At 36.6% G+C, this 27,702-nt stretch overlaps 1 protein-coding gene across 10 annotated transcripts in view; it reads left to right on the top strand.

Annotated features, from left to right (window-relative positions):
- The window catches only part of EVI5 (ecotropic viral integration site 5), a 207,232-nt gene that overhangs the window by 34,659 nt on the left and 144,871 nt on the right, over positions 1 to 27,702 (top strand). For 9 of the 10 annotated variants that reach the window (XR_014300055.1, XM_082688706.1, XM_082688704.1 and 6 more), the window contains one exon: positions 4,986 to 5,215. Coding sequence is in view for 9 of the 10 variants with exons in the window: in XM_082688706.1 (XP_082544832.1) it covers positions 5,067 to 5,215 (149 nt within the window). In the remaining variant the exon portion in view is untranslated. Of the gene's footprint in view, positions 1 to 1,476; positions 1,782 to 4,985; positions 5,216 to 27,702 lie in introns of those variants that run through there. The other variant, XM_082688707.1, reaches the window with a different exon arrangement.

The raw sequence follows: 27,702 nt of genomic DNA, 5'->3' as shown, positions 1-27,702 counted from the left end.
CTGAACTCAGGACCCTGAGATTGAGGGTTCTATGCTCTACTGAGTGAACCAGCCAGGCAACCCCCCAAAATAGACTCTTAACTGTAGAGAACAAACTGATAGTTACCAGAGGGGAGGTAGTTGAGGAGTAGGTGAAATAGGTAAAGGTGATTAATAAGAGTATACTTGTCTTGATAAGCACTAATACACAGAATTGTTAAGCCACTATAGTGTACATCTGAAACTAATATATCACTCTGTGATAACTACACTGGAATTAAAATAAAAATTTAAAAATTAGAAAAGAAATAAAAATAGTCAATTTGGGGAGTTAAGAGCATCCATATAACTTAAAATACAAAGCAATAGAGGAACCGTGATTGTTTTTCATTGGAGATCCTATTAAAATATTGTAGTGATATCTAAAATTCCTACTAAACTTTATTATTTTATTAAGATTTTGCTTTTTTAGAACAGTTTTAGATTCATAACAAGATTGAGTGGAAAGTACAACATGCGTTCTCCACCAGAATGGTACTTGTGTTATCAGTGATATACCTACATTGACACATCATAATCACCCCAAATCCTTACTTTATATTAGTGTTTACTCTTAGTGTTTGTTGTGCATTGTATGGATTTGGTCAAATGTGTGATGATACATATCATGATGGTATTACATAGACTATTTTTACTATCCTAAAAATCCCCTGTGCTCTGCCCATTCATCTTTCCCCTATTCCCAACTCCTAGCAACTACTGATCTTTTTACTGTCTCCATTGTTTTGCCTTTTTTTTTTTTTTAAAGATTTTATTTATTTGACAGAGAGAGATCACAAGTAGGCAGAGAGGCAGGCAGAGAGAGAGAGAGGAGTAAGCAGGCTCCCTGCTGAGCAGAGAGCCTGATGCGGGACTCGATCCCAGGACCCTGAGATCATGACCTGAGCAGAAGGCAGCGGCTTAACCCACTGAGCCACCCAGGCACCCTGTTTTGCCTTTTTTGTATCGTTAGAATAATATATATGAAGTTTCCTGAGATTGACTAAGCCATTTTACAACTGAGATAATAATTCACATACCATAAATCCATTCATTCACTTAAAGTGTGCAGTTCAGTGGCATTTAGTCTATTCACAAGGTTATGTAACCATGACCACAGTCCAATCCCAGAATGTTTTTGTCACTCCAAAAAGAAATCCCATGCATGTTAGCTGTCTTTCCCCAGGGCCCTTGAAGCCACTGATCTACTTTCTGTTTCTGGATTTGCCTATTCTGGACATTTTATGTAAATGGAGCCCTGCAATATGTGGTCATTTGTGCCTGATTACTAAGCATTTTTAATGATAGTTTCAACCTTTCCAAAATACGTTCATATTTAAAAATAAATGCATAACCCCTCTATGAGGTAGACAAGAACTTTGTGATGTAATGGCACTGTCAGATTTACTATGTCTTCATGACCTCAGTTTACCATAGGAAATTTAGAGGTGACAGGGTGAAGATTTGGAAAAGTACTGTAGAGTTAAAGGAAAAATAGAACATGATGGTATATGAAAAATGAATCAGTCCTGTGGGATTTCTAGAACCATGTGTATTAAACTTTATTAAAATGCAACTGCAATGAAATACTTCAGTTTTATTTCAGTATTTAACATATGAAGATGAGTTACTGAGCCTTCAGTAGTTCTAGATTGAATCTCATATCAGCTGAATTTCAGCAAAGTTGAAAGGATGTCAGGATTGAGCTCTTCCTTATTCCAGACTCTTTAAATGGAAGCCTGTTGCTACAGTGTGCAGAAGGGGTATGATAAATTTATTTGTTTTAATAAACGAAAGTAAAGTAGGAATCTCTTGCCTTTCCTACAGTTAATTCTAGTAGAGAACTTGTATATAATGGAAATGTGAAATATTAATTTTTAAAAATTGTAAGCATATTTGAAATTAAAGGTTGGTATTAATAAGGGGTAACATTTTTCTGTAAATTCATGTGTTAGGTATTCTGTTTACTGTGATTCAGGGATGCAAATTAGTGCAATCCTGATAATTGAATTTGTGGCTGTAATTATGTAGAAAAGATCAATAGGGTAACAAATCACAATAGGCTATCTTGTGGTATACCGTGGCTCCTTTCTTTGGTTCCTGTCTGGCTTTTTGCCCTGAGGAGCTGTGCTGCTGGTCTCTGCATTGGTAAGGATTTCTTTTGCCTGGAAGCCTAAATGATCTGCCCATTTCTCCTTTTCCTTGGGCCCCATGCTGTATCCTGCTTGTCTTTCTTGGGGATTCTTCCCTCAACAGTAAGAGTTCCCTTGTCCCTTCTATAATACTGTTTCCAAGAGAAGTAAATTCTAAAATGTGTTCCTGAACATCAGAGGTATTCTGAGGTTAATAAAACTTCTGGCCCTTTCGGCACTTGTAATCAAATTTTTGTTTAAGTTCCAGCCTCATATTGAGTTGCTTAACTTTGACCTTAGAATCCCTTTTCCATTTTATCCTTTCCTTACATCAAAGTATCCTGCTGGTTTGAGGGGAGGAAATGGGGGACAGAGGGATAGTCATTTGTGTATTGAGGTGAGGAAAAAATCCTTGGCCAACCCATGAGGAGAATAGTGATTGCTAAAATTGTCTCAGTGGGGATTATATGCCTTGGTATTTTAATTTCTGTGTGTATGAATTGCTATATATAATTAAGATTAGCTGACATTGTGCTGAATCCAAAAATAATTTGCAGTGCTTTAGCCATTTACCTATGACATAAAATTTAAGATCTTTTCAAAGCACATGAAAGCATGTCCAAGTTTTTAGCTTTAAATAACTAAGTACTTCACAATCAAGGAGCCCTTTTCGTGATAGTTTTTAGAAAATACAGTCCCTTAAAAAGCCTATTAACACCTTATTTTGTAAACTCATTTTAAGAATGTTTAGTGTTATATAGGTATTCAAATATGGCTATTATTTTTTTATAATTGTTTATTTTTTAAAAAATTTTAAAAAATTAATTTATTTATTTTCAGCATAACAGTATTCATTATTTTTTCACCACACCCAGTGCTCCATGCAATCCGTGCCTTCTATAATACCCATCACCTGGTACCCCAACCTCCCACCCCCCTGCCACTTCAGACCCCTCAGATTGTTTTTCAGAGTCCATAGTCTCTCATGATTCACCTGCCCTTCCAATTTCCCCCAACTCCCTTCTCCTCTCTAACACCCCTTGTCCTCCATGCTATTTGTTATGCTCCACAAATAAGTGAAACCATATGATAATTGACTCTCTCTGCTTGACTTATTTCACTCAGCATAATCTCTTCCAGTCCTGTCCATGTTGCTACAAAAGTTGGGTATTCATCCTTTCTGATGGAGGCATAATACTCCATAGTGTATATGGACCACATCTTCCTTATCCATTCGTCTGTTGAAGGACATCTTGGCTCCTTCCACAGTTTGGCGACCGTGGCCATTGCTGGTATAAACATTGGGGTACAGATGGCCCTTCTTTTCACGACATCTGTATCTTTGGGGTAAATACCCAGGAGTGCAATGGCAGGGTCATAGGGAAGTTCTATTTTTAATTTCTTGAAGAATCTCCACACTGCTCTCCAAAGAGACTGCACCAACTTGCATTCCCACCAACAGTGGAAGAGGGTTCCCCTTTCTCCACATCCCGTCCAACACATGTTGTTTCCTGTCTTGCTAATTTTGGCCATTCTAACTGGTGTAAGGTGATATCTCAATGTGGTTTTAATTTGAATCTCCCTGAGGGCTAGCGATGATGAACATTTTTTCATGTGTCTGATAGGCTATTATTATATTTTTATTAGTGAAGTGATAATGCTGTGTTCAGATATTTATGTATATTTTGTTTTTCAGCTGTATTTGTATACATGTTTGTATACATATCTGCTTAGGAGATGGGCATAATTTATGGTAACTTTATGGACATATGTGTAATTCAGTTAATCTTAGAAATAGGGATCTTAAGTGTTTTTTAAATTCTGGTTGCCCATTTAAAACAGAAAGTTATCTTCAGCTTCCGTCATTTGGTATTTATAATAGCTGCTTTATTATAGCCATCGGTGGGGATGTCTACTCTTCGTAGGCATCCCATTCTATTTCAGAATAGTTCTATGTGAAAATTTTGTCTTGCATCTTTCCCACTCTGCTCACTCAACCATTTATCATGATTTTGTTCCTCTAGGAAGAGTCCTTTTTCTACAAAAATACTCTTAGGCTGTTTGAAGACAGGTACCACCGATCTCCTTACATCTTATTTAGGCTAAGCAACCCCAGTTTTTTTTTTTTTTTTTAAGATTTTATTTATTTATTTGACAGAGAGAGATCACAAGTAAGCAGAGAGGCAGGCAGAGAGAGAGAGAGAGGAGGGAACAGGCTCCCTGCTGAGCAGAGAGCCCGACTCGGGACTCGATCCCAGGACCCTGAGATCATGACCTGAGCTGAAGGCAGCGGCTTAACCCACTGAGCCACCCAGGTGCCCCAACAACCCCAGTTTTTATTGACTTATTGGTCATGTTACAGCATTTCCCTGTCCTCATCACCCAGTGGACATGTTTTAATTCCTTTGCTTTTAAATGTTTTTGTCTAAAGAATACATTTTACATCCCAGCTAAATATACCCATAAATATATGTACAGGTAGTACATAGTTTTAATACATACATGAAAGCTAATAACAATTTCATAAGGCAATTTTTATGTTCCTTTTCATTTTTAAAAATGCAGGTGTAACCTGTCATATTGATTTTATTACTCCCTGATGGATTTTATCCTGTAGTTTGGAAAACACTGTTCTAGTTTGTTCATGTTACTGAACTGAAATATTTTCCAAAAGCTAGGTGTTAGAATAATCGTTGCTAAAGTAGGTTTTACCTTTATCACCTCAAAGAAAATATTGTGATGGTCATTATTAAGTAAAACTTAACAGGGTTATCGTGTTCTTGGTAATGAATGCAATAAAACGAAAATATATTCAACTTTCATTTTTGTCCATAGGTGGCGACAGACAAGGTTGCAGAAAAGCTGAGTTCTACTCTCTCATGGGTGAAGAACACAGTATCACATACAGTCAGTCAGATGGCCAGTCAGGTGGCAAGTCCATCTGCCTCATTACACACTACATCCTCATCTACCACACTATCTACACCAGCCCTTTCACCAACTTCCCCTTCACAGTTGAGTCCAGACGACTTAGAACTCCTGGCTAAACTGGAGGAACAAAATAGGTGAGTGAAGTTGCTTGGCTTTTCTTTCTTTGCAGTTATATGAGCTCAACCATCCATTGATATATATATATGCCATAAACAAAATGTACTCATATTGAGTGTTTATTTTCTAGTCTTTGGCTCCTTGTTTATGAAAATTACTTAACAGAAGTATTCAAGTCTTTTTTGGAGGAGTTGGTCCTAAAACTAAAGTTGTACTAAAATTTTCTTCTGGCTCAGATAGCTTTAGAGATTTTTCTTAAGATGGCAAATTCCCTAAATTATTTCTGAATTTTATAATTTTTTAAGGCAATAAAACTACCATTTCTTTTCTTTTTTTTTTTTTTTTAGACTTTATTTATTTATTTGAGAGAGAGAGCATAAGCCAGGGGAGTGGGAGTGGGAAGGACAGAGGAAGAGAGAGAAGCAGACCGCCTGCTGAGCAGGGGGCCTGATGAGACGGGGCTTGATCCTAGGACCCTGGAATCATGACCTTGTCTGAAGGCAAATAGATGCTTAACTGAGCTACCCAGGTGCCCCTAAAACTACCATTTTTGATTTAAACTCTCAAACTAGTCCCCTTCGGTTAATTTGTAAAGTAATTTAATTTAGGGTAGATACCTAATTTATGGTTTAGAGTGGGAAATATCTTAATTTATTTAAGGAAGGCAAAGTATCCTTCTCTCTTAAAAGGAATGAAATAGAATAGCTGTTTTTTGTATATATATATATTAAAATATATTTATATAATATAATTTTTCTGTAAATATATATTATATATATATTTTATAGCTGTTTTCTGTATATATATATAAAAATACAGAAAACAGCTTTGCGCAGTGGCAGTATCGTAGCCAATGAGGTTTATCCGAGGCGCAATTATTGCTAATTGAAAAATACAGAAAACAGCTATTCTATTTCATATATATAAATATATATATAAAACTATATAAAACAACTATTCTATTTCATATATTGTTATATATATAACTGTTCTATGTCATATATACATATATATGTACATACACATATATACACAGAGAATGTATACACACGTATACATATATACACAGAGAATGTATACTCTGAATCCTGTGTGTCCTTCACTATATTATTATCATAAGCTCTTTCGGCCATCAGCTACAAAAGAATTATTGGAAGAGCCCTTTTGTGTTTAGTCAGGATATATACTACCACTGGCTTTAAGGGTAATAACAGAGACAACTACTTTTTTTTTTTTTTTTTAAGATTTTTTACTCATTTTTTTTCTAATAATAGAGCACAACAGGGGGAGCAACAGACAGAGGGAGAGGGAGAAGCAGATTCTCTACTGAGCAGGGACCCCAATGTGGGGCTTGATTCCAAGACTCTGGGATCATGATCTGAGCCAAAGGCAGACACTTAACCAACTGAGCCACCCAGGTGCCACACAGAGACAACTTCTAACAGCTTTTTTCATATATAATTGACATAATAAAGTACACATTTTAAGGTGTGCAGTTTGACAGGTTTTGACATATGTATTTATCTGTGAAATAATCACCAAACTCAAGAAAATGAACGTATCCACTATCCCTTTTCTCATCGCCAGGCAGCCATTAATCGGCTTTCAGTTACTATAGATTAGTTTGCATTTTCTACAATTTTATAGAAATGGAATAATTTAATGTGTATTTTTTTAAATGGAATATTTTATTCAGAGTAATTATTTTGAGATTCATCCATGTGGTAGTGTCCATGTATAGTTCATTTTTTCATTGCTTAGTAATACTCTATTGTATGTATATATCATGTTTATTCACTTTTTGTTATGAAATGCTGTGAACATTATTTATGTATACAAGCCTTTGTATACATAGATGTATGTTTCATTTCTCCTGGACAGATACCTACATTTGGAATGACTGGTTTATATGATAGGTGCACATTTAACTGTCAAATGGTTTCTGAAGGGCCTGTACTTTTCTCACATTCCCACCATCAGTGTATGAAATTTTTAGTTTGTTTACATCCTTGCTGATACTTGGTATGGTTAGGCTTTAATCTTAGCCCTTCTAACAGTTATTGGTATCTTGTATTTTTAATTTGTATTTCTAATGGTGTTGAGCATCTTTTCATGTGTTTATTTGCCATTGATGTGTCTTCTCTGTTTGAAATTTTTGCCCATTAAAAATTAGGTTATTTGCTTTCTTTCTTTTTTTTGTTGTTGCTGTTTTTTCCTTATCATTGTATTTTAAGAGTTCTTTGTATATTTAGGATATGAGTTCTTTATCAGATATATGCTTTTATCAGATATATGCTTTAAAGCATTTTTTCTCTATCTGTAGCTTATCATTCTCTTAAATAGTATTTTTTGAAGAATGTAAGTTTTAAATTTTGATGAAGTCCAATTTGAAATTGTTCTTTTATGGATTACGCTTTTGGAACACTCAAGGTCACACAGTTTGACTCATAATTTCTTACAGAAGTTTTATAGTTTTAAGTTTTATGTTTAGGTCTGATCCATTTTGGGTTAGTTTTGTATATGGAACAAAGTATAGATCAAAATTCATTTTTTGAATATACATATTTAATTGTTCATGTACCATTTGTTGAAAAGCCTATCCTTCACTTCACTTAGGTACTTTTGAGCTTTGGTCAAAAATTAGTTGTTACTGTATGTGTAGCCCTATTTCTAGACTTATTCTAGTCCATTGATCTGTTTTCTAGCTTAATGCCAAAACACTACTGTTTTGTTTACTGTGACTTTGTTTTGAAATCAAATAGTATTAATCCTCCAAATAGTTCTCCCATTTGACTATTACTGGAGCTTAGCATTCCCATGAATTTTATATCAAGTTGTTAATTTCCACAAAAATACTTGCTGAAATTTTGATTGGAACTCTGTTGCCTCATGTATCCTGCTGCCTTGCTAAACTTGTCCTAGTAGGTTATGTTGTTGTTTTTCGGTTCCATGAGATTTTTGTATGTAGATGAGCCTGTCATCTGTGAATAAGGCACTTTTACTTCTTCCTTTACAATCTGGGTGCCTTTGTTTCTCTTTCTTGCCTTAACAGCAACTGGCTAGCACCTCAAGTACAAATTTTAGTATAAGTGGTGAGTATGCATTGTTGTTTTCCTGATCTTAGGGATAAAGCATTAAATATGTTAACTGTAGATTTCTGTAGATGGCTTTTATCAGATTGAGGAAGTTTGTTTTTCTTCCTTGTTTGCTTAGAGTTTAAAAGAAATAGGTGTTGGATTTTGTCAAATGCTTTTCTTGCATTTACTGAAATGGTCATGTGGTATTCCTCTTATAGTTTAATATAATGAAATACATTTATTTATTTTTTATGAATTATATTGATTTTTGAATGTTACACCAACTTTGCATTCTGGTATAAACCACTTGGTCTTGATACATTGTCTTTATAAAATATTGTTGGATTTGATCTGCTGAAATTGTATTTAGAATTTTTGCATCTAAGTTCATGGTGGATATTGATCCGTAGTTGTCTTGGGATTTTTGACATTTTATGTACTGTCTCTGTCCTTATATTATCTTTTCTAATATAAATGATGTTGTACATTTATTTTCAAGCTCTGCTTTAGCAATAGCTGTTTAAATTTATTGAGACTTGTTTTATGGTCCTGAATACAGTGTTATTTTGTTAAACATTTTATGTGAATTTGAGAAGAAGGTATATTTAGCTATTGTTCGGTGGAGTAATTCTGTTAACATTGATCAAATAAGTTTGATAATGTTTAAGTCTACTATATCTTTGCTTGTTTTCTGTTTACTTGTGATATCAGATATTGACAGAGGAGTACTGAAACCTCCAACTATAATTCTGGATTTGTCTGTTTCTCTTTAAATTCCTTTAGTCTTTGTTTCATATAATTGGAAGTTGTATTATTAGGTATATAAACATTTGGATTTGTTATGCCCTCTTGTGAAATGCCTTTTTTATCCCTGGTAATATTGTTTACTTAGAAATCAACTTTGTAGAATCAATACCTGTTCTTTTGAAGCTGTTTCAAAAAATAGAAATGGAAGGAAACTTCCATACTCTTTCTGTGAGGCCAGTATTACCTTGATCCCAAAACTGGACAAAGACCCCACCAAAAGGGAGAACTACAGACCAATATTCCTGAGGAACATGGATGCAAAAATTCTCACCAAGATACTAGCCAGTAGGACCCTACAGTACATTAAAAGGATTATTTAACATAAGCAAGTGGGATTTATTCTTGCGCTTCAAGGGTGATTCACCATCTGCAGATCAATCAGTGTGATGTACTACGTTAATAAAAGAAAGAAGAAAAGGACAAGAAACATATGATCCTCCCAATAGATGCAGAAAAAGCATTTGACAAAGTACAGCATCCTTTCTTGATTAAAATGCTTCACGATGTAGGGATAAAGAGAACATACCTCAATATCATAAAAGCCATATACAAAAAGCCCACAGCGAATATCATTCTCAATGGGGAAGAACTGAGAGCTTTTCCTGTAAGGTCAGGAACACTGCAGGAAATGTCTTCTTTCACCACTGTTGCTCAACATACTACCAGAAGTCCCAGCCTTGGCAATCAGATAACAATGAAAAGAAATAAAAGGCATCCAAATTGGCAAGGACGAAGTCAAACTCTCACTGTTCACAAATGACATGATACACTATGTGGAAAACCCAAAGGACGTCACCCCAAAATTGCTAGAACTCACACAGGAATTGAGCAACATGGCAGGATATAAAATCAATCCACAGAAATCAGTTGCATTTTTATACACTAACAATGAGACAGAAGAAAGAGAAATTAAGGACTTGATCCCATTTACAATTGCACCAAAAACCGTAAGATACCTAGGAATAAACCTAACTAAAGAGGCAAAGGATCTGTACTCCGAAAACTATAGAAGACTCATGAAAGAAATCGAGGAAGACACAAAGAAATGGAAAAACCTTCCATGCTCATGGATTGGAAGAACAAATATTGTTAAAATGTCTATGCTACACAGATCAATGTATACATTCAATGCAATCCCTGTCAATGCCATCAACTTTTCCCCCTCAGAGCTGGAACAAATAATCCTAAAACTTATATGGAACCAGAAAAGACCTCTGATAGCCAAAGGAATATTTAAAAAACAAAACAACAAAATTCGTGGCATTACAATCCCAGACTTCAAGTTCTATTACAGTAGAGCTTGATGTAATCATCAAGATAGCATGGTACTGGCACAAATACAGACACATAGATCAGTGGAACAGAATAGAGAACCTCAACTCTATGGTCAACTAATCTTTGACAAAGAAGAAAAGAATATCCAGTGGAAAAAAGACAGTCTCTTCAATAAATATGTTGGGAAAATTGGACTGCCACATGCAGTAGAATGAATCTGGATCATTGCTTTACAGCATACAAAAAAAAAATAGACTAAAAAAATGTATGAAAGACCTCAATGTGAGACAGGAATCCATCAAAATCCTTGAGGAGAACACAGGCAGCAATCTCTTTGACCTCAGCCTCAGCAACTTCTTCCTAGAAATACCACCAAAGGCGGGAAGTAAGGGCAAAAATGAACTATTGGGACTTCATCAAGGTAAAAACCTTTTGCACAGCAAAGGAAACAGTCAACAAAACCAAAAGACAACTGACGGAATGGGAGAAGATATTTGCAAATGGCATATCAGTTAAAGGACTAGTATCCAAAGTCTGTGAACAACTTAGAACCTCCCCAAAACAAATAATCCATTCAAAAGAATAGGCAGAAGACATGAACCGACATTTCTATAAAAAAGACATAACAAGGCACTTGTTATATCTAACAGACATAGGCTAACAGACACTTGAAGAAATGTTCAATATCACTTGGCATCAGGGAAATCCAGACCAAAACCACAATGAGATAACATCTCACGGATACTGGTGAGGGTGGAGAGAAAGGAAAACCCTCTCACACTGTTGGTGGGAATGCAAGCTGGTGCAGCCACTCTGTAAAGCAGTTTGGAGGTTCCTCAAAAGGTGAAAGTAGCATTACCCTATGACCCAGCAATTGCACTACTAGAGATTTACCCCAAAGATAGAAATGTGGTGATCTGAAGGGGGACCTGCACTCTAGTGTTGATACCAGCAATGTCCATAATAGCCAAACTATGGAAAGAGACCAAATGTCCATCAACAAATGAATGGATAAAGAAGATGTGGTATCTATGTATGTATGTGTACACACATACACATGAGTACTACACAGCCATCAACAAAAATGAAATCTTGCCATTTGCAACAATACGGATGGAACTTAAGGGTATTATGCTTAGCGAAATAAGTTAATCAGAGAAAGACAATTATCATATGATCTCAGTGACATGTGGAATTTAACAGGATCATGGGGGAAGAGAGGAAAAAATAAAAAGAGAGGGAGACAAACCATGAGAGACTCTTCTTTTTTGCAGGAACTCTTTTTTAAAATTTAAATTCAGTTAATTAACATATAGTACATTATTAGTTTCAGAGGTAGAGTTCAGTGATTTATCAGTTTTATGTAATACCCAGTGCTCATTCCATCTAATATCCTCCTTAATCTCCATCACCCAGTTACCAATCCTCCACTTCCTCCCCCTCTAGCAAACGCCAGTTTGTTTCCTGATTAAGAGTCCTTATGGGGTGTTTTCCTCTCTGATTTCATCTTGTTTTATTTTTCCTGTGTTTCTTTCTATTACTAACCAGAATCATGTTGTATGTATTGTCCTTTGATGTGCTTGTTGGAGATGGTTTCAGCCTAGCTCACACCTTTTATTCATTATACATTCCACAGAATTAGTGTCACTATTTGGGTTGCTTCATTCTGCTGTTAAAATTATGTCCACTTTCGGGTGGCTCAGTGGGTTAAAGCCTCTGCCTTCGACTCAGGTCATGATCCCGGGTCCTGGGATAGAGCCCCGAGTCCGGCTCTCTGCTCTGCGGGGAACCTGCTTTCTCCCCTCTCTCTCTCTGCCTCCTCTCTGCCTACTTGTGATTTCTCTCTCTCTGTCAAAAAAACCCACAAAAAAACAAAAAAAAATTATGTCCACTTTCGTGCACAGACTTGAATACAGGGACTGGAATTTGAGAGGAAGAGTGTCAGTTTGAGTCCTTGTCAATATGAAGTGAAGGCATGTTGACTTGGCATTGAGCAGCTGGTAGGCCGTGCATGCTGACTTGGGCAGGAGGGCAGCTGAACTGTGAATTCGAGACCCATAGGCTGATGGCATTGTGTGTGACAGGGATATGGCTGGTTTTGCTTTTATCTTTTGTTTTTCTGGGAAACGATCTCTCCTTCTATTCTGAATTAAAGCCTTGCTGGATAGAGTATTCTTGGCTATAGATTCTTTTTCCTTTTAGCACATTGAGTATATCATGCCACTTTCTTCTGGCCTTTGAAGTTTATGCTGAAAAACTCACTGATAGCCTTATGGTGTTTCCCTTGTACGTAACTGCTTTCCCTTCTCTTGCTGCTTTTAAAATTCTTCATCACTACTTTTGGCTATCTTACTTACTTTGTGTCTTGGTGCAGACCTCTTTGGTTTGGTTTTGTTGGGGCCTCTCTTTGCCTCCTGGATTTGGATTTCTCTTTCTTTCCCCAGATTCAGAAAATTTTCAACTATTATTTTTTAAAGTAAATCTTCTGCCCCCTTTTCTAGCTACTCTCCTTCTGGGATCCCTATCATGCGACCATTATGCTTGACAGTGTCGCCGAGTTCCATGGGTCTATTCTCATTTTGAGTGTTACCCCAGCCCCATCTGCTCTGCTTGATTACTTTCTATTATTCTGTCCTCCAGGTTTTTGATCTGTTCTTTTACTTACTCTTGTTTGTTATTTATTCCAGGTGGCCCTTTTTAATTTTCATTTAGCGAGTTCAGTATATCTGATTGGTTGCTTTTTAGGTATCCCATCTCCTGGTGGAGGGTCTCATGGATGTCCTGCACTCCTTTCTCAATTCTAGCGAGTATCTTTATGAGCATAAATTTTGTTTTAAATTAAATTCACTGTCCGACATATTACTTATCTCCATTTTGTGTAGCTTTCTTGCTATGATTTTGTTCCATTCTTTCATTTGGGACATATTCCTCTGTCTCCTCATTTTGTTATTGATCTGTTTCTGTGTGTTAGGAAAGTCAGCTACATCTCCCATACTTGAAAGTAGTGGCTTTATGAAGAAGAGGTCCTGTAGTGTCCTCAGTACAGTGTCTCCTTTTCACCAGAATATGCTGCTTCAAAGGTGTCTCCTGTGTGTATTGCTACAGGGGTATTCTACCATTGTGGTGGATCTCTGTTTGCTTTCAGTCCTGTCTTTGATGGCTCTCTGCCTATTGTGGGCAGAGTCTGGAACCTGTGTTGTTAGTTGGCTGGCCTGGGGCTGCCTTGGGCTTGAGTTGAGTAAGATCAGATGTTTGCTAGAGATTAAGTGGCACCAAACTGTAGAGCACTTTTCATGTATTGTTCCCTGAGAAGCTTTGTTGGTGGGTGGGGCCTGCAGTCAGACGAGCTGCCTCTCCCAGGTGCTGGGCTCACAGACTGGTATCTTCCCCTCTCCCTGGAGCAGAATTCAATTTGCAGTGGTGCTGACCATTGTCTGTATCACTGCTTCGATGGGATCTTGCCAAGAGCAGTCGGACGGGGTGGATCTGCTTCACTGTGGCCTCTTGTCTGCATCTGGCTATGGAGAGTCTGTTCTGCCAGTCTTCGGGTTGCTTTTTGTTATTTATGCCAATGTAGGTATTTCTTGGTGGCCACGTGTCAAGAGGTGAGCCAGCGTCCTCCTGCTTTGCCATCTTTCCAACAGCTGTGTTCAACCATAAGACTCTTATTAATAGGAAACAAATTGAAGGTTGCTGGAGCAGAAAGGGCTGGGGGATGGAGTAACTGGGTGATGGATGTTCAAGGAGGGCATGTGATGTAACGAGCACTGGGTATTATTTAGGACTAATGATTCCCTGACCTCTACCTCTGAAACTAGTAATACACTATATGTTAAATAATTGAATTTAAATTAAAAAAAATTTAAATTCCTCACATGAAATCCTAAAAAAACAGAAAGAAAGAAATTGTCCAAGATAAACTTGGTGCACCTGGATGGGATAGTCATTTGGGGGGGCCAAGTCTTGGTTTTGGCTCAGGTTGTGATCTTGGGGTGGTGAGATCGAGCCTTGTGTTAGGTTCAGCAGGGAGTCTGCTTGAGCCTCTCTCTCTCTCTCCCTTACCCCACCCATGTTCTCATTTGCATGATCCCCCCAAAAGATAAATAAATCTTAAAAAAGAAATCTGTTTTATCTCATATTGTCATTGTAGCCCCCTTTGAATAGTGTTAAAATTTTATATATTTTTCTATCCTTCTCTTTTTTCTTTATCCTTCAAGTTTTTCTGAGAGGCAGCACATAGTTGGATGTTGCTTTAAAATATAAACCAACAATCTTTGCCTTTTAATTGGAATATTTAGACAATTTATTTTTTTAAAAATTACACCAACAAAGTTTTATTTCTTCCTTACATTTCATGTTCATCTCAAGCTGCAGGTTGAGTACATCTTTGTTCCACACTTTTTCATTCAAGGACCAATGACCCATCCCTGTCCACAAACAATGGGACTTGTAGCAAATGGAAAAGAGATAGAGTGGAAATACCTCAAAGTATCTAGTAGGGAGTGATCCACATAACTTCTGCTTAGAATTTTATTGGCCAAAGGAAATCACGTACCCAGACATTATGGAATGAAGTGGAAATTGCAGTCTTCTTGCAGGAATGGATCCAAGAAGATATGTACTTTTTTAAAAAAAAAATTATTTATGTATTTGACAGAAATCACAAGTAGGCAGAGAGGCAGGCAATGAGAAAGGGGGAAGTAGGCTCCCCACTGAGCAGAGAGCCCGATACCGGGCTCCATCCCAGGACCCCGAGATCATGACCTGGGCTGAAGGCAGAGGCTTAACCCACTGAGCCACCAGGTGCCCCGAAGATATATACTTTATTATTAATATTTCATCTTTTTTTCCTGTATTTTCATCATAGTGTTACTGTATTTTTAATTTATTCACACACTGTAAAATCCATCGTTTTAAAGTGTACAGATATAGTAGTTTTTGGATGTATTTACAAAGTTGTACATCCATTACTGCTATCCTATTTCAGGACATCTTAATCACCCCACCCCCCATCCCCCAGAAGAAAGTATCCATTAGTATCACCTTTTTACCTTCCTCCAGACACTGGTAGTTACTAATCTACTTTTTATCTCTGTTTACCTTTTCTGGACATTTCATTATGGAATCATTCAATAGGTGGTCTTTTGTGACTGGCTCCTTCATGTAACATAGTGCTTTCTAGATTTTGAGGAAAATAGGTCATTTTTATTTAATGTGACTTGATAGGCTTATGTTTATATCCATCATTTTGTTTTATATTGTTTCCTTTTGATTTTTCTTTCTACTTTTTGACTTAATGGGATATTTTTTAATGATTCTATTTATTTTATTTTTTGATTTATTAGCTATAACTGTTTTTTTTTTTAACTGGTTGCTTTAAGGTCAGTAGTAGATATCTTTAATTTATCACTGTCTGCCTTAAAGGGATCTCATAGTATTTCACATGTTGTGTAAGTACTTAGAATAGTACATTTCTATTTCTCCTCTCCAGTCCTTCATGTTAGTTTTGTCAAGCATTTTACTTTTATATATGTCACAAATCCCATGCAATATTACGATATTTGCTTCAAGCCAATTACTTTTTAAAGAGATTGAAATAATAAGAAAAAGTCTCATATATTTGCATATATGGTTTCCATCTCTGGAGCTCTTTGGTTTTTTCTTTAGCTCTAGATTTCCAACTGATAAAATTTTCCTTCTACTGAAGGACTTTCTTTAGAAAATCCTTTTAACAAGGATTGCTGTTACATGTAACAGCAATTACATGTTTGAGTCTTTGTTTTGTTTTTCTTTTGATTTTTAAAGGTATTTTCTCTGTAACGGTTGACAGTTCTTTCCCCCCCACAGTACTTTAATGATGTTTCATTGATTTCTGTCTTGCATTGTTTTCATTGGAAAATCTGATCCTTTCCTTATTTTTGTTCCTGTGTATCTTTTCCCCCTCCATCTCTCTCTCTCTCTCTTTTTTTTTTTTTTTAATTTTTTACCCCTCCATCTCTTTTTAAGAGTTTCTTTTTTCTTTATTTCTGGTTCATGCACTTTAATTCTGAGGTGCCTTATTGTGCTTTAAAAAAAAAATAAGTTATGAGAGAGCGTGTGGGCGAGGGAGGGAGCAGAGGGAGAGGGAGACAAGAAGACTGCCCGCTGAGCAGGGAGCCCAAAGCAGGGCTCAGTCCCAGGACCCTGAGATCATGACCTGAGCCAAAACTGAGAGTTGGATACTCAACCGGCTGAGCAACCCAGGCGCTCCTGTACTTTTCTTCTTGTTTCTTGTATTGGAGTTTTGTTGAACTTCTTGTAAATTTATAGTTTTCTTCAAATTTGGAAACTTTTTTTTTTTTTTTAAGATTTTATTTATTTATTTGACAGAGAGAGATCACAGGCAGACAGAGAGGCAGGCAGAGAGAGAGAGAGAGGGAAGCAGGCTCCCCGCTGAGCAGAGAGCCCAATGCGGGACTCGATCCCAGGACCCTGAGATCATGACCCGAGCCGAAGGCAGCGGCTTAACCCACTGAGCCACCCAGGCGCCCCAAATTTGGAAACTTTTGACCATTTTTTTCTTCAAATGTTTTTGTTGCTTTCCTCCTCTTCAGAGATTCTAATTGCACAAATACTAAGTTCCATAGCTCAGTGAGAATTGTTCATTTTTTGGGAAAGTTTCTATTGCTGTGTATTCAAGTTCACTAATACTGCTTTCTGCCATGTCTAATTTGCCATTAATCCCATCCAGTGTGTTTTTCATCTCTCACATTGTGGCTTATCTCTAGAAGCTGGAACCAAGTGATATTTGTTGGTCTTAAGTACTTAAATTTCAAATGTACAGAAATATAGTCACAGTAAATTTTAATGGCCTAATAAGCACTTACAGATGGTGCTAAAGGGAATGAAGTACTTGTAAGTTTTGAATTGGTTTTACATGGAAAAATAGTTTGCAAAAAGATAATTTTTGGTGCTGAGTTTTAAGTGACCAGAGTTGAATTTATTTTTATGGTTGTGATCAATAATTATTGTACAACTAAAATATATAAATCACTATATTAAAAATTATTGTGACTGAAGTATGGATATAGATGAACTTTTTTCCAAGTAATTCACAGTTTATTTGGGAATACCAGATGTGCCTTGTGTATATGTTAATATCGAAAGAATAACTACTAGAGTTTGAAGGTGCTTAGAAAAGGGGTACCTGGGTGGCTCAGTGGGTTAAAGCCTCTGCTTTTGGCTCAGGTCATGATCCCAGGGTCCTGGGATCGAGCCCCTCATTGGGCTCTCTGCTCAGCAGGAAGCCTGCTTCTTCCTCTGCCTCTGCCTGCCTCTCTGCCTGCTCATGATCTCTGTCTGTCAAATAAAATCTTTTAAAAAAAAAGAAAGATGCTTAGAAAAGAAGTTTTGACAAGTAAATTTGAAGAAATAAAAGGAGCAGAAGGTTGTCACCCTTGTTCTTGGGTGGATTACTCAAAATTTGTACTCTTTTCAAGTTCACATTTTGAGGCTTTCAGGTTTTTTCTCTTTTCTTTTTTTTTTTTTCTGCATTAAAACTCAAAATCCATGGAAAAAATTTATGTGTAGAGAATGTTTGAATGTAATGACATCTTGTTTTTGCTTTAGAACAATCCTGGTGGAAAAATATATCTCTGACTCTAACAAAAAATAAAATGGTAATAAAACACTAAGTCCAGCTTTTCCTCCCCCTGTTGGCCAACCTATTAAGTCCAAGGACAAATTATAAAAATAATAACTTATATTTTCTCTGACTACTTCTGTGGTTTATGATGTAGATATGCAAGTTACATAACTAAAATAAAAATTATGAGACTCATGGGCACCTGGGTGGCTCAGTGGGTTAAAGCCTCTGCCTTCGGCTCGGCTCAGGTCATGATCTCGGGGTCCTGGGATCGAGCCTGGCATTGGGCTCTCTGCTCAGCCAGGGAGCGTGCTTCTTCCTCTCCTCTGCCTGCCTCTCTGCCTACTTGTGATCTTTGTCTGTCAAATAAATAAATAAAATCTTTAAAAAAAAATTATGAGACTCAATTACTACTTGTAACAAGGGATATAAGGAAAACACTTTTTATTTAGGATTTTTTTGTTCTTTTCTCCAGATATAGATGAATCTCTGGTTCTGTTACTTTACTCTTTAATTTCAGAAAGTATAAAAATGGCAGTATTTTAGAAAATGATAATTTAAGAAACATGAAAATATCAAAACTCAAATGAACTGTTTTTCTTTCTCATAGTTTTACTGCAGTTATAACTTTTAAAATATCAGTGCATGTGGCAACACCAGAAGGATATGAAGAAATGGTTCAGTATAATATCAAAGATCTTGTTTGATGAAAGTTAATAATTGATAGCCTTAAAGTTGAAACGGGATACCTATTTTTTTCATATGTGTTAAATCTGTTTTTCATTTTAAAAATACAAAGGCTTTGGCAGAGATGAATTTAGGAAGGTAAGTTTCAAGTGTGATAGCAGTGCATTTTAATTAAGAAGGGGAAATGTTGCTAATTTAAAAATAAAAAAAATTTTTTTAATAATTTTTTTGTAAACTTATAATGTATTATTAACTCCAGGGGTACTGGTCTGTGAATCGCCAGGTTTACACACTTCACAGGCTAATTTAAATTTTTAATGGGCCATAATTTGTGTGGTTTAAAAGTTTGGCATTGTAACCATGTTTATTTCCTTTTACGTTTTTTGCTTTTTAACAGATTTTTGGAGGCGAGGATATGAGATTAAGGAAAGTGTTGTTTTAAACTAAAGTAAATGTATTTTATGTACATTTAAATATAGTAAGCAGGAATCTTTGAAACCTTAATTTATATATCTTTATCCTACCAACATCTGGATCTATACTGTCTGGTTGGTAGCCATAAGCCAGAAGTGGCAGCTGAGCACCTGAAATGTGGCTGGTCTGAATTGTTATGTGCTAGAAAAGTAAAATGTATACCAGATTTTGAAGAGTTGATGTGAGAAAAAGAATATCTTGTTAATTAAATTTTTATTGCATGCTAAAATGGTATTTTGGCTATATTTGGTAAAATTATTAAAATTAACTATACTTTTTTTATACTTTATATGTGGCTTATAGAATATTTAAACTGATATAAGGGGCTTGCAATACATTTTTTTTTTTTTTTTTTTTAAAGATTTTATTTATTTGATAGAAATCACAAGTAGACGGAGAGGCAGGCAGAGAGAGAGAGGGAGGGAAGCAGGCTCCCTGCTGAGCAGAGAGCCCAATGCGGGACTCGATCCCAGGACCCTGAGATCATGACCTGAGCCAAAGGCAGCGGCTTAACCCACTGAGCCACCCAGGTGCCCCTTTCAGTACATTTCTGTTGGGCAGGGCTGATCTAGATGATCTAAGTTTCATCTTATGTTTATAATTTTACTACTAAAGCATTATTTTGTTTTCCTGAGGATATTCTCTATAACACAACCAAGAATATTAAGGAATTAAAAAGCTTGGAAGCAAAATTGATCTTTCCAAGTCTCTGTATTAAAAAGTTCATATATTTTCAATCATAGGAGAGGCCTTTAAGATCTTCACACAAATTCTTTATTCTTTTTCTTTTCATTGAGGGTTGTTTTGCATTTTGTATCAGTTGTCTGAATTCCTAAGGAATTTGATGATGTAATTAAGAGAATTTATTGAACTACATTTTCTGTTGCAGCTATCTTAGCTTCACATGGTGTTCTTAAATTAAGGTATCTTAGAAGTTAAATCTGCAATGCTTGTCTGTCTGGAATGTCTACATAAAAGTAACCCCCAAACCATCAATTTCTGGTGAGGATATTTGGGAGGGAGGTGCAAGTCTCCAGTGTTTGCCTTCTCTGAGACCTCATCTTAAAGAAACAGAAGCAAAAGAGAAACCCTCATGCTTTCAGAACTAGAGAGATCCCTGTCATGTAGGCACCCCACTGAGTTGTCTCTGAATTGTTTCCTGTGCTAATTCCTTGTGCTCTCTCTTAATTCTCCCCTTTTTGTTTTTCTTCCTCTGAGACTTGAATTTGTGCTTGATGATGTTGATGTGAAAGGGTATGACTACCCTGTGAGTCAGGCAAGTATTTTGTTGCTGCTGATCTGCTGTTCTTTTAGCTTGCTAGTTGCTGTTTTTCTCCCAGTACATTCATATCCTGTTTCTTTGATGTAACATTACAAGAGATATTTGAATCCCATGTTTGGAAAGCTGATTCCCCTGCAGTAAGTGCCAGTGTATTTAGCTTTCCAAGTGTTTTTCTTTCTTTCTTTCTTTCTTTCTTTTTTTTTAAGATTTTATTTATTTCTTTTACAGAGAGATCACAAGTAGGCAGAGAGGCAGGCAGAGAGAGAGAGAGAGAGAGGAGGAAGCAGGCTCCCCGCTGAGCACAGAGCCCGACGTGGGACTCGATCCCAGGACCTTGAGATCATGACCTGAGCCGAAGGCAGCGGCTTAACCCACTGAGCCACCCAGGCGCCCCCAAGTGTTTTTCTTATATAGCAATTTTTTACCTTAGCTTTTCTTAGATCTTTCCTTGGGTCTTTGTAAATTATCTTAGCAGTTTACACATTTCCAAATGGTATGATGACCTGTTGCTGTTGTATCCTGATCTTTTAGTTCTGTTATCCATAGGAAAGTATTATGCTGAGTACAAAAGGGAATTAACAAAGTTTACTATCACTCTTTGCAAGTGGGGAGGTTCCCCATTGTCTGTGGAGGATACATTTCCAAGAATGGCAGTGGATGTCTGTGACCTCAGATAGTACTGAACTATGTATATACTGTTTTTTCTATACATACATACCTGTGATAAAGTTTAATTTATAAATTGGGCACAGTAAGAGATTAGCAACAATAAATAATAATACAATACAACAATTACAGCAATATAGTGTAATAAAAGTTGTGTGAATAAGGTTTCCCTCAAAATATCTTAATGTACTTTTCTCTTGTGCTGTGAGATGGTAAGATGCCTACTGATGAAGTGAGGTGAGTGACCTAGGCATTGTGACATAGCATTAGGTCAGTGTTGACCTTCTGACCATATATCAGGAGAATCATCTGCTAATGGACCCCAGTTGATCGTGGGTAACTGAAGCTGCAGGAAAGTGAAGCTGCAGATAAAGGCGGGGGGTGGGACCCTACAGTAATTGCCAGATTTCCATTTGTAGGCTTCACCTCTCTTCTCAGGTTCACACTTGTCTTTTCCATTGCTGTGCTTCTTACCAATACTGATGTCCCCCAAGTACTTCATACTCTCAAATAGCCAAAGGAGAACCCATTGTTTTCCTTCTCTACTGTATTTTTCAGTTATAGTGTTATTGTGAGAGGCATTTTCTTTGATGTTCATCAAGTGTACACTGCCACACACAAGCTACTCCTTTTTTTCTCATAAGCCCATCATGAAGTACACACTCTGCGGTTTTCCTTAGATAGGTGACCCCTGGTAAGAATAAGGTTCAGTTTTCAGTAGCAAAGATATGGTGAAGTAATCTACCCCCAAAAATAAAACTCTGTTGGCATATTCCCTTGTTCTCAATTTAGTCACGAGTTCTGTACATTAGGAACTGGAAATGCTTTTTCTCTGCCAAGTCTTCTAAGCTTCTGGAAGCAGCCAAACCTAGTCTTTCTCTATCTTTGATGCTACTTGCAGTAAAGTCTAACTGAAAATTAGCTTTAGCAACCCCATCTCAGATAATGTGGGGCTATAGCCATTTTGAATGCTGTCCTTAGAGCTGGAGCTACTCTAACAAAAACTTGGAGTTGCTTCCTTAGACTGAGGGCTATGTATTCTCCAGGCAGTGAAGATCCAACCTCTGATGTCTTAGTCTGGCAGCCTTCTGAGAGATGAATATATTTGGGCTTGTGAATTGCTGTATAGCAGTGGCAGGTTAAAAAATGTCCAGGAAGCCACGCAGACCTGTGGATAATGCCTTTGATTGTAGCATACAATATTCCTGCTGGGCCAGTATTCTTTTCCTTGAATCTGATAAATTTCTTCTTGTATTAGTCATATGGAAATTACGATGGGATGGAAAGGAAGTGTCTTTTTTTGCAATAAATCTGTGCAAGGCCGTGAACCCATTTCCTCTGGAAAGAGGAAAGCCAGTACGTTTTGAATAGACTTCTCAGTAGTCCAAGGACCTATGAGTAATGCAGTAGTACCATTTTCCCAGTTGCCGGCCTGAAGTCTTTGGAAATTGTTGACATTTTCAGGTAGTACGCACCCTCTGCTACCGTGTCAGAATATTTCAATTATATTGAAAGTAGGTGGCAACCAGTTTAGGAGTCTTCCTGAGTTGTTTCATCACTGTACTTAGCAAAAAGGAATAAAAATACTTGATTCTAACTACACATTCTATAAAGTCTACATTTTCTTTCTTTTCTTTTTCCCCCCAAGATTTTATTTATTTGAGAGAGAGAGAGACAGAGCTTGAGCAGGGTGGAAGAGGCAGAGGTAGAGGGAGAAGTAGACTCCCACTGAGCAGGGAGCCTGATGTGGGGCTTAATCCCAGAACCCTAAGATCTTGACCTGAGCTGAAGGCAGACGCTTAGGCAACTGAGCCACTCAGGTGCCCTACGTCTACATTTTCTTAATGAATGTGTAAATTCTTTTTCCGTGTATCATGACTTGGAAGCTCAGCGGGGAGAGTCTTGACAGCATCAATTCAAGTATTAGTTCTGGAAAATGTTCCAGCTCTCTAACAGAAGACTTCTTCATTATACCTATAGCATTGAAAAAACTTCTAAATTTTATCTTTAGAAAAATCTGATATTTACTAGAATGACCAACTATTTAGAAAAGGAAAAAAAATGGAATAATGGTCATATTTTCCTTTCTTTACACAATAGATACATTTAGGGGCACCTGGTGGTGTAATCGGTTAAGAGTCTGACTCTTGGTTTCAGCTCAGGTCGTGATGTTGGGGTCCTTGGATCCAGCCCCACGTTGGGCTCTGTGCTTAGCATGGAGTCTGCTTGGGATTCTCTCTTTTCCTCTCCCTGGACGCCTCCAGCTCATGCCGTCTCTCTCTGTCTCTCAAATAAATAAATCTTAAAAACAAAACAAAACAAAATAAATACATATAATATATTTTAAAAAGTCCTTTTCAAAATAATAGTCATTATTAAAAAAAAGTTTTAAAGGGCTTTCAACAGTAGAAAGCAGTAGTTTCTCACCTAATTGTCACTGCTTTTAGTGTCATTAACCACAGATGGTATTTTCTGTAAATTTTTATAAAGTTGACATATAATATGCAATCAGAGAAATGCTCAGCTCTTTTTTTTTTTTTAAGATTTAATTATTTAATTGACAGAGAGATAGAGAAAGAGCACAGGTAAGCAGAGTGGCAGGCAGAGGAGAGAGAGAAGCAGGTTCTCTGCTGAGCAGGGAGCCCGATGTGGGACTCAATCCCAGGACCCCGGAATCATGATCTGAGCTGAAGGCAGCTGCTTAACCAACTGAGCCACCCAGGCACCCCAGAAATGCTCAGTTCTTAAGTATAGTTTAGGTTTTGACAAATTTGTGTATAACCCACATGCCCACTAACACATAGATGATTTCTATCATGTTAGAAAATTCCTATCATCCCAGAAAATTCCCTTATGCCCTTTCTAGCAACTTCACCTCACTGAAATTTCTCTTCTGATTTTTATTGTCATTGATATATTTTACCTGTTCTTTTTTTAATATAACACTTTTTTGAGGTATAACTGATATACATATGGTTCACCAGTTTAAAGTACACAATTCAGTGTTTTTTCACATACTCAGAGTTGTATAATCATCACTACAAGAGAGCACATGATTATTAGCTGTCACTGTCCTTTCCTTTTTGCTCCTCTCACTTCTACTCTAGTTCTCAGCAAAAACTAATCTACTTTTTTAGTTCTAGATATTTTATATAGGAAACATACAATATGTTTCCTTTTGTGACTTTTTCACTTAGCATAATGTTTTCAAGATTTGTTCATGTTGTTGCATGTACCAATATTTTACTCCTTTTCATGACCAAATAATATTCCTTTATATGGCTCTATAAGTATTTTTTAATCCATTTAACAGTTGATGGACATTTGGATTGTTTCCACTTTATTGGCTAGTGTACGTAATGCTGAACATTTGTTGTATAAGTTGTGTACCTGCCACCCCAGGAAACTGCACATTCATTAGCAGTCACCCCCTATCCCTTCCTGGGCACAGATTTTCATTTCTCTTGGTTATATACATAGGAGTGGAATTGCTGGTTCACATGATAATTCTTTGTTTAACTATTTGAAGAATTACCATACTGTTTTCCAAAGTGGTTTTACCATTTTACATTCCTACAAGTGGTATCTAAGGGTTCCTATGTCTCCGTTTCTTCACCAACACTTGATATTATGTCTTTTTGATTACAACCATCCTAGTAGTTGTGAAGGGTGTGTTATTATGGTTTCGGTTTGTATTTCCTAGATGACTAGTGATGTTGAACAACTTTTTATGTGCTTATTGGCCATTTGTGTATCTTTTTTGGGGGAAAATGTCTATACTGTTTCTTTGCCCATTTTTTAGTTGGGCTATTTGTCTTTATCACTGAGTTATAAGTTTCTTATATGTTCTAGATAGAAGTCTTCTGGGTTGCAAATATTTTTTTCCCATTCTGTGAGTTTTCTTTTCACTTTCTTGGTGGCATCCAGGAAGGTGGGAAACATTTTTAAATTTTGTTAAGTTCAGTTTGTGTGTGTGTGTGTGTGTGTGTGTGTGTGTATGTGTGTGTGTATTGATTTATTTAGTCACTTGTGCTTTTCTCATATTTAAGAAGGCTTTACCTAACCCAGAGTCATGAGGACTTACTCCTGTTTTTTCTTCTATACTACACTGTTCTTGAACTTAATATATGCAGAATCATGTAGTATATGCTTTTTTGCATCTGGCTTCTTTCACTCAACCTAACATTTATAAGATTCGTCTGTGTTATTATATTTATCAGCAGTTTGTTTCTTTTTATCGTGGAGTAATATTGCAGTGAATAAATACATCATAATTTGATGGCTTATTTTTTCTGGATATTTGGTTGTTTCTGGGTTTTAACTATTATGAATACAGCTTCTGTGAACTTCAAGTCTTTCTCTTGTTGGATCATATGAAAATGTATTTAGTTCTAAAAGGTGGTTGAAGTATGACATCAGTATATGACACTTAAAATTACTCCCATCCTAGGCAACACCTGTTATGGTCAATCTATAAAATTGTAGTCATTTGGGGCGCCTGTGTGGCTCAGTGAGTTAAGCTTCTGCCTTCGGCCCAGGTCATGATCCCAGGGTCCTGGGATCGAGTCCCACGTGGGGCTCTCTGCTCTGCGGGGAGCCTGCTTCCCCCTCTCTCTCTGCCTGCCTCTCTGCCTACTTGTGATCTCTGTCTGTCAAATAAATAAATAAAATCTTAAAAAAAAGTTGTAGTTATTCTACTGTATACATAGTTTGATTTTAACTTGCATTTTTCTGACTAACGATGTCCCATTACTTATTGGCCACTTGATTATCTTGTTTTATAAAGTATCACTTTCAGTCTCTTACTCATTTAAACAGTTATGTTTTTTGCCTTCTTAATTATTGATTTTAAGAGTTCTTGGGGGCGCCTGGGTGGCTCAGTGGGCTAAAGCCTCTGCCTTCGGCTCAGGTCATGATCCCAGGGTCCTGGGATTGAGCCCCACATCGGGCTCTCTGCTCTGCGGAGAGCCTGCTTCCTCCTTTCTCTCTCTGCCTGCCTCTCTGTCTACTTGTGATCTCTCTCTGTCAAATAAATAAATTAAAAAAAAAAAGAGTTCTTTGCATATTCCGGATACTAATCTTTGGTTAGATACATATGTTGAGAACATTTTTTTCCCCAGTGGAAAAAAAGTGGCTTACCTTTTCATTTTCTCAGGGGTATCATCTGAAGAGCAGAGTTTTTAAGTTTGATAAAGTCCACTTTGTTTTTTAATCAGTTTTCTCTTTTATGGTTAGTGTTTCCTTGTGTCTCATTAACACATTTTGTCTCCTCCAGGGTTGTAAAGGCTTTTTCCTGTTTTCTTCAAGGAGTTTTAGTAGTTTTAACTTTTATATTCCTGGCTGTTGTCCATTTGAATCATTTTTGTATGTCATGTGAGTTAAGGCAGGGACAGTATTTTAAATAACATATCTTTATTTGTAATACTTCATTTATACATTTTTCTTACAGTTCTGTATATTTTTTTAGTGTTATTTCACTGTCCTCTGAAGATAAACTGCTTTGCCCTCTTCTCTAACTCACTCATGATTGTACTTGGCATTCCTGCTTTTACCAGAAGTTACAGCTTGGCAATCTCTGAGACCTTTCAGACTCTAAAAGCCTTCTGTTTTAATCACTTTTTCATCTATACTGCCATTACATCTCAAAGTTATATTTAGCTTAGGAAATATATTTTCTTTTTAACTGCATGTCTCTCTATTGATGGTAGTACTGTAGTTTAATTACTTGGCATATAGCAAGCACTCAGTGAATAATGAACTGAAATACAGGACTTAGGTTCAAGTTGTTTCAGTAAAATTTGTTCTTCTATCCCATTTAGAGTTCTGAGGGTTTAGACTCATACATAAAAGTATTTACATATATATACTAATTTTTCCATAGGATATATTGTGGACTTACTGAAATAGTATCTAGGGGAAAAACAGTGTTTAAGTAAACATCATTATTTTTTTCTAATAAAGAATATAGCAAATAGTTGGTCCTTAAGTAGCTTGGTTGTAAAAATTTTTCTGTTTCTATCAATATTTTGGACATTTTAAAATAAATTATTATTGAAATGGAAATGTATTAAATTATCCCATCAATAAGGTTAGAATTTGTTCAATTTGTGTTACTATGTTGTATTTTTTTTATAAATGCAAATTGTCTTTTTTTAAAATATTTTATTTATTTATTTGACCGAGAGATCACAAATAGGCAGAGTAGCAGGCAGAGAGAAGGAGAAGCAGGCTCCCCACTGAGCAGAGAGCCCGATGCGGGGCTCGATCCCAGGACCCCAGGACCATGACCTGAGCCGAAGACAGAGGCTTTAACCCTCTGAGCCACCCAGGCGCCCCATATGTTGTATTATTGAATATGACATATTTGGGATTTGAAGTTTTTTTTTTTTAATTTTTTATTTTATTTAATATGGAAATTTTGATTTTATTTCAACTCAGTCAGTATTTATTTACTTTGAATCAAGTTAAATGCTCTCAGGGATAGAAGGATGAGTAAGTTATAAATCTCCCATACAAAGGGTGTATCTGTACTCTGTTTAGTAGGGTTTGGCACATATGTATCTTTTCTTTATTGGTTTTTATTTATCTTAAATTACTACTGGGATCATTTCT

This window comes from Mustela nivalis, assembly GCF_964662115.1.
Source record: "Mustela nivalis genome assembly, chromosome: 10".
Classification (NCBI taxonomy): domain Eukaryota; kingdom Metazoa; phylum Chordata; class Mammalia; order Carnivora; family Mustelidae; genus Mustela; species Mustela nivalis.
Note: the sequence above shows the minus strand (reverse complement) of the source record. Positions and strands in the feature narration are given on the sequence as shown.